This window comes from Canis lupus, chromosome 26, assembly GCF_048164855.1.
Source record: "Canis lupus baileyi chromosome 26, mCanLup2.hap1, whole genome shotgun sequence".
Lineage (NCBI taxonomy): Eukaryota > Metazoa > Chordata > Mammalia > Carnivora > Canidae > Canis > Canis lupus.
Window position 1 is genome coordinate 43,622,941 of NC_132863.1, and position 11,535 is coordinate 43,634,475.

The window sequence follows — 11,535 nt, forward strand, 5'->3', positions numbered from 1 at the left end:
ACTGCGAGGGCTCGGGCTCAGGGGGCGGGGCCGGGGCGGGATCGCGCGGCTCCGGCTCCGCCCACTGCGAGGGCTCGGGCTCCGGGGGGCGGGGCCGGGGAAGGATCGAGCGGCTCCGGCTCCGCCCACTGCGAGGGCTCGGGCTCCGGGGGGCGGGGCCGGGGCGGGATCGCGCGGCTCCGGCTCCGCCCACTGCGAGGGCTCGGGCTCCGGGGGGCGGGGCCGGGGAAGGATCGAGCGGCTCCGGCTCCGCCCACTGCGAGGGCTCGGGCTCCGGGGGCGGGGCGGGGCCGGGGGAGGGATCGCGCGGCTCCGGCTCCGCCCACTGCGAGGGCTCGGGCTCCGGGGGCGGGGCGGGGCCGGGGGAGGGATCGCGCGGCTCCGGCTCCGCCCACTGCGAGGGCTCGGGCTCAGGGGGCGGGGCCGGGGCGGGATCGCGCGGCTCCGGCTCCGCCCACTGCGAGGGCTCGGGCTCCGGGGGGCGGGGCCGGGGAAGGATCGCGCGGCTCCGGCTCCGCCCACTGCGAGGGCTCGGGCTCCGGGGGGCGGGGCCGGGGCGGGATCGCGCGGCTCCGGCCCCGCCCACTGCGAGGGCTCGGGCTCCGGGGGGCGGGGCCGGGGGAGGGATCGCGCGGCTCCGGCCCCGCCCACTGCGAGGGCTCGGGCTCCGGGGGGCGGGGCCGGGGGAGGGATCGCGCGGCTCCGGCCCCGCCCACTGCGAGGGCTCGGGCTCCGGGGGGCGGGGCCGGGGCGGGATCGCGCGGCTCCGGCTCCGCCCACTGCGAGGGCTCGGGCTCCGGGGGGCGGGGCCGGGGCGGGATCGCGCGGCTCCGGCCCCGCCCACTGCGAGGGCTCGGGCTCCGGGGGGCGGGGCCGGGGGAGGGATCGCGCGGCTCCGGCCCCGCCCACTGCGAGGGCTCGGGCTCCGGGGGGCGGGGCCGGGGAAGGATCGCGCGGCTCCGGCTCCGCCCACTGCGAGGGCTTGGGCTCCAGGGGGCGGGGCCGGGGAAGGATCGAGCGGCTCCGGCTCCGCCCACTGCGAGGGCTCGGGCTCCGGGGGCGGGACGGGGCCGGGGGAGGGATCGCGCGGCTCCGGCTCCGCCCACTGCGAGGGCTCGGGCTCCAGGGGGCGGGGCCGGGGAAGGATCGAGCTGCTCCGGCTCCGCCCACTCCGCGCGAGGCTCGGGCTCCTGGGGCGGGGCCGGGGAGGGGCCCGGAGGGATGGCGCGGCTCAGGCCCCACCCGCCCCGCGTGCGGCTGCGGAGGGGCGGGGCCGGGGGCGGGGCCCGCTCGGATCTCGGGCTCAGGCGGGCCCCGCCTCCCGGTGCTCGCTGCGCGTCCGGCCCGCTGCGCCCGCGGGAGCGCTTCTCGGCGCGCCATGGCCGGGCTGCTGGCGCTGCTGGGCCCCGCGGGCAGGGTGGGCGCCCGGGTCCGGCCTCGCGCCGCCTGGGTCCTGGGCGCCGCCGCCCCGTGCGCGCCGCCCCCCCTGTTCCTGCCGCCGCTCGGGCGCGGGCCCGACGCTCTGCTGCTGCGCGCGGTCCGCGGGGACAGCGGCGGCCGCCAGGTAAGCCTCCCCGCCCCCACCCCCGCCCCCGCCCCCGCCCCCGCCCCAGGCTCCCTGATCCCGGATCCCGGATCCCGGTCCACCTCCGCCCAAGGAGACCTGCACTCGCCCAGCTGCCCAGACCGAGCGCCCCCAGGGTCCCCAAGGCCCCAACCCCTGCAAGCCAAGGAAGCGATCGTCCCAGTTAACGGCTGGAGAAACTGAGGCTCAGGGCGGTCTGGCGATCTGCCCAAGGTCACACAGCGTCTGGCCGAGCCCCAGGTTCCCCAGGCGTCGGCCGGTGGCCGAGAGGACGGTCGCCGGGGCCCGGACTGGCTGTCGGCGCCCTGTCACATGGTGTCGGGTTCTTCCCCCTCCCTCCGCCCGGGCCCCAGGGCGCAGGACCGCGGCCGCTCACGCTGCTGCTCCCTGTGTCTAAGCAGAGAGCAGGCCTCCCCGCCAGACTCCAGTGTTCCGTCCTGCTCCCTTTCTGTCGCTTTCTTCTATGGATGGGAACTGAAAACCGGCCTCCCCACAGAAGGGTAATACGGACTTTCCTAGAAAAAGAAAAATCTTTTCGTTTCTCTCTCTCTCTCTCCCCCCGCTCATCTCCTTAAAGGAAAACAGTGGTAAGTAGCACAGTCTGGAGACACAGGGCTAACGAGGAGGGACACGCAGGACCGGGCCGCCTGCAGCCCCTTTGCCTGAGGATAGGATCCCTGCCCTCCGCGCCGCAGCCCGGTGACCTCACCCCAAGCAGGCTGAAGGCTCTGAGCCTGTTCGCTGACCTTTCCGAGGGCTAAAAATAGCACCTTCCCAACAAGAGTTTGGGGGACAATTCCGTGAGCTGAAGCGGGGCTGAGCGCTGTGCCAGTGGAGCTTCCGGAATGAACGTTCCTTAGGGATTTGACTCCCGCCCTCATCATGCCTCCTGCCTTCCGCTCCCCCATCTGACAGGCTGCAGGTCTTGTCTCTAAATCCCGAGCCCTCTGCACCCATCTGGCTGCCTCCTAGCGATTCTTTGTGGATCAGCCCACTTGTCCCTTCCTCCAGGAAGCCTTCCCTGACCATCAGTGATGCCTTGGGTGCCTCCACTGACCCCCTCCCCCCCCCCCGCCCAGTCCCATGGATGTGGTTCCTCCCTACACTTATCATCTGGAATAGTCTCCTGACTTGCTTGTCTGTCCCATCAGCCACATCAGTTTTGTCCCTAGCCCAGGGCCTGGCACTGGCAGGTGTGTGGCACAAGAGCATGCATGAATATGAATGTGTATACAGAGGTGACAAGTGTGGGCAGACTCCCCATATTCCTGTCTCTACTCAGTAGTTCTGTGGCCTTGGTCAAATTCCCCCACTTCTCTTTTGGTTTCCTCGTCTGTAAAATAGGATGTCAGTAATTCACATTTCATGGAGCATGAATGTGAAATCTGGCATCAGGTACATTCACAGGGCCTCACGGGCTGTGCTTGTTTCTCCTGCTGCCTGGTAGATGGGCAGGATCCGGGTGGGATCAGAACCTGACAGGCTGCTAGGAGAGAAGATACTCATCACTCAAAGTGTCATCTCCCTGAGAAAATACATCCCTGGCAGCAGCTGCAGGGGTCTCCCCCATCAGCTGTTCCTGGCTACCCACAGGGCACCGTGTTTTTGGCCACTGGGAGGAGGGAGTGCTGTTCGGGTCTCCATCAGGTACCTGAGAGACCTACTCGCATCTGCCTTTGGTGGGGTCTCCACTCTAACCAGAGGGAGGTGAAGCCGCAGGACAATCCTGACTTTGTCACTTAACCTGATTCTCGTCTTGTCAGCTGGCAGCCCAGCCTGCCTACACCTACACTATGGGAGGGAAATCTTAGGCAAATGATTTGCTCTCAAAAGCCCCAGTGTCTTTTGTCAGTTCTTGCTCACATGCTGCCTTTTCAGGAAGCCCCTCCTTGGTGCCCTTATATAAATTGGCAGTGTCCCTCCCCACAGTCCTACCCGTCTACCTCTTCTCCTTGAGGTTTCTCCATAGCACTTGTCATATCTGGCAGTCCTGATGCTGTCCTTTACTGTTTCCTGTCCCCACCCTCCCCACTGGACCACAGGCTCCCTGAGGTAGAGTTTTGTCTGTCTCCTTCATCGCCCTTCCCCCCCGTACTAGGAGCAGTGCCCCGCACAAAGCAGGTATCCGTGAATAAGTGAGGAACATAGCATAGTTGTTTAGAGCAAAGCCTCGGAACCAGACTTGGCAGGTTTAGATCCGAGCTCTGACAAGTAATTCCTGTGTGACCCTCCGAAAGTTACTAAACCTCTCTGGGCTTCCAGGATCCTCTTCTGTTAAGGGAGGATGACGATAATACCTATCTCACAAGGTTGTTGTGAGGACTATATGAATTAATATTTTCAGAGTACTCAGAATAGTGGACTACACTGTAGTGTCATGTTTAGGATTATTATTATTTATTGAATGAATGAATAACAGGTGTCACTCCAAACATTGTGAGCAACAGCTTTGGCTCATTCCTCAAAACCTCCCTGCCTCTTCTAATTTAGCCTTTTATACTCTAGTAACTGTTTGGCTTGGGGGCGGGGAGGCAGTCACACACATACAAACACACAGACACACAACACATGCAGGATCTAAAAGCACTTTGACTAAGTACAGACATCAGGGGACGTATGATGTTATGTGCACCCAGGGCAGTGCCTAACATAACATCACAGGCACTTAGGGTGGTATTTCACAAAGAAAGGAATGTCTGAAAAATAGCAAGCCACCCCCTCAAAAATTCCTTTATTTTAGCTTCTTCAGTCTCCTCTAGGGTTAGTTAGGAAGAAGACCAAATGGCTCACAATGTTTAAAGAAACTTCCCTTTACCACGATAAAAGGAAGAAAATTGTCCCAAGAGTCTAACTCTAGAAAGTTAACAACAGACTCTGCGGCTGGCTCACAGCAAATTGTCCATTGTGTCTGCGTATTTTATCCCTCCCATTGTTTTGCAGTAGATGCTGGTTATTCTGTAGCTGGAAGTCTGGCCGCCTCTTTGTTTTTCTTTTTCTTTTTTTTTTTTTTTTTTTTTTTTGGCCAAAAGGCCTTTTGCCAAAACAGAGGTTGTAAAGAAAAGAGCCCTCAACAGAGACAGGTCCACTCGGCTCTGGTGAATGGACAGATGGGGCATAATTAAGTCGGGCCAAGTGTCAAGGGTGGGAAGTGAAAAGGGGTTTCTGTTCTCAGCCTCAGAACGTCGTTGGCACTTGGACTGGAGATTGTAGATTATTGCCCTATCAGCGCCCGACGCCTGGCAGCCAAAAGGCGGGTGGGGCCTTGCTTATCAGAATGAACCTGAGCTCTGAGCAGCCATTCTGGGTGCTGGGAGGCAAGCCAGTGAAAAGCTTTGGGGGGAAGAAGTCACGTGTGCTAGCCAACCTAAAGGAGACTGGTCTTCTTCTCCCCACCAAAGCCTTGAAATCCCGGGAAAGTGTTCCAGAACTTTAGGAGTGTTCAGCTCTGAACAGGACACAAAGGCCAGTCTGACTGCAGAAGCCGTGTGGCCTCCTAGTGGCCACTGCAGTGACTAGGCCGGGCACTGCCGCCCGCTCACCACCCCCACACCCTCACACCCCCACACCCTCGGTCTCCCGCCTGTCAAAGTGGGAGCCACAGAGGTGCCCACGTCATCGGGTTACCACAAGGGGTTTTATGAAATGACACCTTTAAAGCACTAAGCCCAGCACCTGGCTCAATAGAGGGAGCCTAACCTGAGGACACAGGTGGTTTCCTTTAAACCTTTCAAAAGAAGTTATGGGTTGCTGCCTACCTGAATGCAGTCTAGGAGGGGTACCTGGCTGGCTGGGTCAGTGTAGCACTTGACTCTAGATCTCGGGGTTGTGAGTTCGAGCCCCACGTCGGGTGAAGAGATTAAAGATTAAAAAGTCTTTAATCAAAAAGAGGTGGGGGTGCCTGAGTGGCCCAGTTGGTTAAGCATCTGACTCTTGATTTTGGCTCAGGGTCGGGCTCTGTCCTCACGGGTGAGTCTACTTAAGATTCTTTCTCCCCACCTCCCCGCCCCCACCAATCCACATGTGCACACTCGCCCTTAAAAAAAACAAAAACAAAAACTGCACTCTCTGAGACCTGTGACCAGAGACTGGATCTCGAACAGCCCCTTCCCTTTTGTTAGGTCTCTGTTTTCATAACTCTGAAAGTGGCTTTAACATTGGATTCCCAGGGGATCCCTGGGTGGCGCAGCGGTTTAGCGCCTGCCTTTGGCCCAGGGCGCGATCCTGGAGACCCGGGATCGAATCCCACGTTGGGCTCCCGGTGCATGGAGCCTGCTTCTCCCTCCTCCTGTGTCTCTGCCTCTCTCTCTCTCTCTGTGTGACTATCATAAATAAATAAAATTTAAAAAAAAAAAAAAAAAAAAAAAAAACATTGGATTCCCAGGAATGTGAGCAGCATTGAAAGAAATTGAGATGAATTAAATCAAATTTAATTTAACTAATTTAATTTCTGAATGAAATTGAGATGAGAAGCTTATGGGTAGGAGTCCCCAGTCAGCTGCTCAGCAGCTGTATCTGGAGAACATGCTGAGGGTGGGTAAGGGCAGGGCAAGGGGAGGCAGGATTGGTAAGCAGGGCTTTGCCTGGCAACTGATAACTAATCCCAGTGCCCAGGCCTCACCCCAGGGCACAAAATCAGACACTGGGCACCTGGACAGAAGTACGAATGGACCAGCCGCACGTAAGCCACCTGGGAGCTCCGAAAAGCCCCACATGCTGTCAGAGCTCAAGCCTGGGGGACAGGGGCTCCTGAAGCAAGGCAGGGCTGGGAGGTCCCCTGCAGCCCCCGGGAGGGGCCTCCCTAGATTTGGAGGTGCTGCTCTGGGCTCCAGTTGTTTCATTTTCATTCAGAGAGCCCTGCCCATACCTTCTGGGGACTCTGGGCTATTCTCTTCCATCTTGCCTTTGAAGTTGGCCCGGATGCAACCTACTCTAAAAATACTAAGAAAAAGTCTTCATTCTGCAAGGCAGTAACAGGAGCTAAATGACCCAGATACTGTGAGAGATAGGTCATTAGGATTCAAAAAAATCTTTCATAAAAAAGGCTCCATATTGAGAAGGAGCTTTTTTAAAAAAGAAATGCAGTGTTGTTGGGTCGTTTTTCCCAAACGTTCCAGGCCCTGTAGGTGCTCAATAAATGTTAAAAGATAGGGGCACCTAGGTGGCTCAGTTGGTTAAGTTGTCTGCCTTCAGCTCAGGTCATGATTCGGGGGTCCTGGGAATGAGCCCAGGGATCTGGCTCCCTGCTCAGTGGGGAGCCTGCTTCTTCCTCTCCCTCTGCCTACTGCTCCCCCGGCCTGGGGCCTTGGGCATGCATGCCCTCTCTTGCTCATGCATTCTCTGTGTCAAGATCTTTAAGAAAAAAATGTTGAGATGCTGGGTGCGGCGGTCTGTTTCTATGCAAATCCCAGCCGGTGCATTCATGGCCCAGGAATCGGCCATCCCTGGATCTGCTCAGTTGTCTGGGGTAAACCTCGATTCTGGTCATAAATACAGGTAGCTTCTGCTCTATTTTATTTTGCTTTCACTGTCCTTGATTTTGTAGTCTAGGATGGTTTTCATGTGCTCAGGCTGTGGACCCAGACGACCTGGATTCTAGTTTTGGTCACTTTGGGCCAATTGAAGCCTGTGTGGCTCCTCTGTAAAGTGGGAAGAAAACAGTATCTACCTAGAAAGTGGTTGTGAGGGTGAAAGCCAACAGCAGATGCAGAGAAACATCCAGCACTGCCTGGCTCAGGGACAGCGTCCCCAGGTGTGTGAGCCCGAAGGTCTTAGCTACTGTTGATGCTCTAACAACAGCTTACCAGAATTCCAGTGGCTTAAAACCACACATATGTATTACCTTACAGGTCTGGAGACCAGAAGTCCAAAATGGGTCTCACGGGGCTAAAGTCAAGGCATTGGCAGGGCCGGTTCCTTCTGGAGGCTCTGAGGGAGAGCCCATTTCCAGCAGACTTTTCCAGCATCTGGAGGCCATTCACACTCACTGGCCCCTGGCCCCTTCCTCTGTTCCCAACCAGCAGAGCAATGTCTTCAGATACCTGCTTCTGTGCTCACATCTTCCCTGGCCCTCCCGCCTCCCTCTCTTCACGTATAAGGACCCTTGTGACTACATCGGAAAATCCATGATGCCTGCCCATCTCGAGATCCTTAATCACATCTGCAGAATCCTTTTGCCATATTCACAGGTTCTGGAGATTGGGACCTGGAAACCCCTGGGGCCATCATCCCGCTGATCATACGCAAGCCCCAGCCTTCCAGTGCGCTCAGTGTTGAAGTGGGCGCTAGCCTCACCTGAGGAGGGAGTCACTGGCCCCTCAGTCACCTGAGGAGGAAGAGTCACTGGTCCCTCCCTGGGGAGGAAGGAGGATAGAACAGGGAGCAACAGGAAAGCTGCCGTCAGCTACTAACATCCTTGCTCCTGCCCCAGATCATCTCTCCTTCTTTGGTTTGTGCACAGGACCCCAGCAAAATCACTGCGACAACAGGCAGGGCTGTCAGCAGCGGACAGGAGGAAAAGCAAAGCAAGTCACAGCAGCTGAGAAAGGTCTTCCAAGAGTACGGCGCCGTTGCTGTGTCGCTGCACATTGGAATCTCGTTAGTCTCCTTGGGCATCTTTTACACGGTGGTTTCAAGGTAGGATCTCTGTTCTTTACTGCCATGCATGATTCTCTAAATGACAACATTTTTCCTATGAACTTTTATTCCTCTGACCACTTTTGTCACATTTTTTAAATACTTTAAATCTTAGAGCCAAATCAATTGTCTAACTTAACCCCTCGTGATGATTTTTTTTTATTTTTATTTTTTGGTCTCTTTCCCCAGTGGTGTGGACATGTCTGCAGTCCTGCTTAAACTCGGATTTAAAGAGTCACTGGTGCAGTCAAAAATGGCAGCAGGCACGAGTACCTTCGTGGTGGCCTATGCCATCCACAAGCTGTTTGCCCCGGTGAGAATCAGCATCACCTTAGTTTCTGTGCCCTTCATTGTCAGATATTTTCGCAAAGTGGGATTTTTTAAACCTCCAGCTGCAAAGCCTTGATGAACTCTCCAACTGTGGGCCTGAAAACCTGTTTCTTTTCAATAGAAATTTGGGGTTAGTTTTAGGATATAGCTTTTCTGGGGGAGGAGGGGACAGGAAGCTAATTGCTATATTCTCATGAATAAGGTTTACCTTTGCCAGCAAAAATTCAGGTTTTTTAATAATTGTAATTATTTTGCTTTACAAATGGTCTTAATGCTCTTCATCACAGGGCTTGTATCCATAATCTAAAATGTCAGCAAAATATCACAAACTGAGTTGTCATCTCAAACAAAACTGTTAGCCTACAAAATGTTCCTTCTGGAAGATCACTGGTGAGGTTCTAGTCTGTAGAAGCCCCAGGGGTTAATCTTTGCTCAGATTCTTAAAGGGCAACGATTCATTAAGCTAGTTTTTAAAATTCCCCTTCCTCCAATATCTGTTGTCAGGCTGCCTGCGGTTTAATATGCAATATTCTGCAAAACAGCTGCCAGTGTTACAATTAATGAATCAATTTAAGACTTAACAATATGTAACCAGGATCTAAATTAGCATCAACACTTGAATGTCCGTTACACATGTTTTGGGGGGAAGAATGACCAAGTGTTTCTGGTGTGTTTCATTGATCCTAAAACACCCTCAAATCTGGACATGATGGCTCCTACCTGGTGGTTCTCCTCAAACTGCATTAAAGTAGGTCAGGGTCATTTGTCTCTGTTTAGGGAAAATATGGAAACTTTATCCAGTAGCAGGGGTATCAGGTGGCTCCTGACGGCCTTGTCCACAAGTGAACCTGGATACCACACACATGGAAAGCTAAGACAATCTTTGCTGAACCCTCTACATCAAACTTCAGACATTCCAGAACTTCGGTCACAATGTTTACATTATATCGCTACTTTGATTTTTTTTTAACTGAGTTAAAGTTATATAGAAAAAGATTTTGTTATATTGAAAAAGATTCTCCTTTTCAAAGTTATATTAAAAAAGATTCTCCTTTCTCTAAAAAGGAGAATTGGAGGCACTTGCTGTAAATGGGAGGCAACTGTGAAATAATGTGAACTAATATGAAATGATACAAGCCAGGGAGGGAGAGGGACAGGCAGGTATAATTACTTTCTGATGAGCTGGTTTTACCTGATACAGGGTGTTTGATATGAGCACCCCCCCGCCCCCCCCCCCCCCCCCCCGCCCAGAACCGTTGCTCTTAGGGACATTATTAAGAACAGAAACTCAAGCACGCAGATCCAAATTGAGATTTTTGTCCCTGAAGCACCTAGAAGCAGGCAAACTGGAGGGAATTCCTTTCCGTGGGATTCCTGTAAAGCTACCCTCCAGGCCGCATCCACACACAGCACGGTCCACACCGGGACCCCGATTAACCAGTTCCACCCTGCCACCTTGGCCGAGGGAGTTCCAATTATTAATTACCTAGGTGACAATCAGAAAACTAAGGGAACTATAAATTGACCATCCTGGTTTTACCGCCTGGCTGCTAACTGCCCCCTGGCTAAGCCTTAGTAATCTACGTCCATCTTTCACAAGAAGCTTTGTGAGACAATTCTCCACTTGCAAGACTGTTAAAGTGGACCCCCCACCCCCCACCCCCCACCCCTCCTTAAAGCAATTAGCGCATTGCCAAAAGGCTTCACTGATTTCAAGTTGAACTGCCTTTCTGGGATCTAATTGCAAGGACATCAACACAGCTGAGCCAGATGCCTGGCGAGAGCGCTTGGCAGTCCCTCCTGTGGTCAGGCTCTGTTCACCTAGCTGGCTTCCCACTCCTAAACACCTTCTGTACCAGTCTCCCTACCAGTCAGATCCCTAGTAATGTCTATGCAAGAAAAAGCTGACAGTCCTACAGGATTAAGGGCTGAAATCTTAAACTTTGATTCCACGTTTGGAGGAATGGAAGTGGACTGACAGGGCAAGCAATAAAAACAATCACCAAACCAAATAGCCATGGCCTCTCCTAAGCCCACCTCCACTCCACTCCTGCAGCCAGTGGTCCCAACAGAACCAAACCTGGAAGAGATCAGAGGACCAGGGAATATGTGACTTCACCAGCAAGATGTAGATTGCCTGTATTTACATTGTTTTTATGGAACTAGGGGAAATAAAACATCTATTTTAAAAATGTAAGCAATTGTTCATCCCTAATTTTGTATCTGACAAAATGAGCCGCTTAAGTTCCCTGAAACAAATAAACATCTTTGTAGTTTATGAAGAACTTTGGATTCCTCTTCTGGTTATGCCGTAACTGTTGCTGACTAGGAAGCAGCACTGTGTGTGACTAGTTTGTTAATGTTGTGCAACTACAATGAACTATTTTCTTTGCTCGTGTGGGATTCTGTTTGGGAAATGACAGTTTAGCTGGTGTCACTGGTGAAGTTGGTCACGTTATATTAACTATATCTTGGGTGGATGATGCATGAAATACTACTTTGGGAACGTAAAAATTGGTTTATTCAAGACTGAAAAGCTTCATCCCAAGGGAGCTAACTGGATGGATACCTGGAGCTTTACTCAGTTGTGTTCTGAAGCTTCTGTCACTGTGTCACCAAAGCTGACCTGGAAGTTTCTCCATGTTGGCCACTTCCTTGTATCATTTCTAGTTTCTTGCGTCGAAGTTGGCCATGAAAAGCATGGTTCTTAGTTCTCAGGAACTTCAACACTTCCAAGGTCAAGTTTACCCTCTCTGGTCCAGATGATGTCCACAGCCAGAAACAAATATGTAACTTTATGCATTAGAAGCACATAGTATAGATCAGAAAACGGATACACCTGCTTCTCTCATGGCACCTACTCATTTATTTTGCAGGCCAGTAGTGAACAGGTAGTGAACAGAATTACTCATGCAACTTAGATGTATTTGTGTCTCGATGTTTCAACTTTACATACATGGCATGGCTCCAGAGTAATAAGTACTAAA

At 53.8% G+C, this 11,535-nt stretch overlaps 1 protein-coding gene across 1 annotated transcript; it reads left to right on the forward strand.

Moving 5' to 3' along the window:
• Positions 1 to 1,346: 1,346 nt before the first annotated feature.
• Positions 1,347 to 10,833, forward strand: FAM210B (family with sequence similarity 210 member B). The gene is made up of 3 exons (XM_072801478.1): positions 1,347 to 1,564; positions 8,043 to 8,218; positions 8,408 to 10,833. The coding sequence occupies exons 1-3, from the start codon at positions 1,379 to 1,381 to the stop codon at positions 8,622 to 8,624; spliced, it is 579 nt and encodes a 192-aa protein (XP_072657579.1). The 5' UTR covers positions 1,347 to 1,378; the 3' UTR covers positions 8,625 to 10,833.
• The last annotated feature ends 702 nt before the right edge of the window (positions 10,834 to 11,535 follow it).

Excerpts from the sequence above, each read along its gene's own strand:
- FAM210B (XM_072801478.1), top strand. The coding sequence starts at position 1,379 with ATGGCCGGGCTGCTGGCGCTGCTGGGCCCCGCGGGCAGGGTGGGCGCC. Across the intron at positions 1,565-8,042 it reads GGGACAGCGGCGGCCGCCAG|GACCCCAGCAAAATCACTGC; the intron begins GTAAGCCTCCCC and ends GTTTGTGCACAG. Across the intron at positions 8,219-8,407 it reads TTTTACACGGTGGTTTCAAG|TGGTGTGGACATGTCTGCAG; the intron begins GTAGGATCTCTG and ends CTCTTTCCCCAG.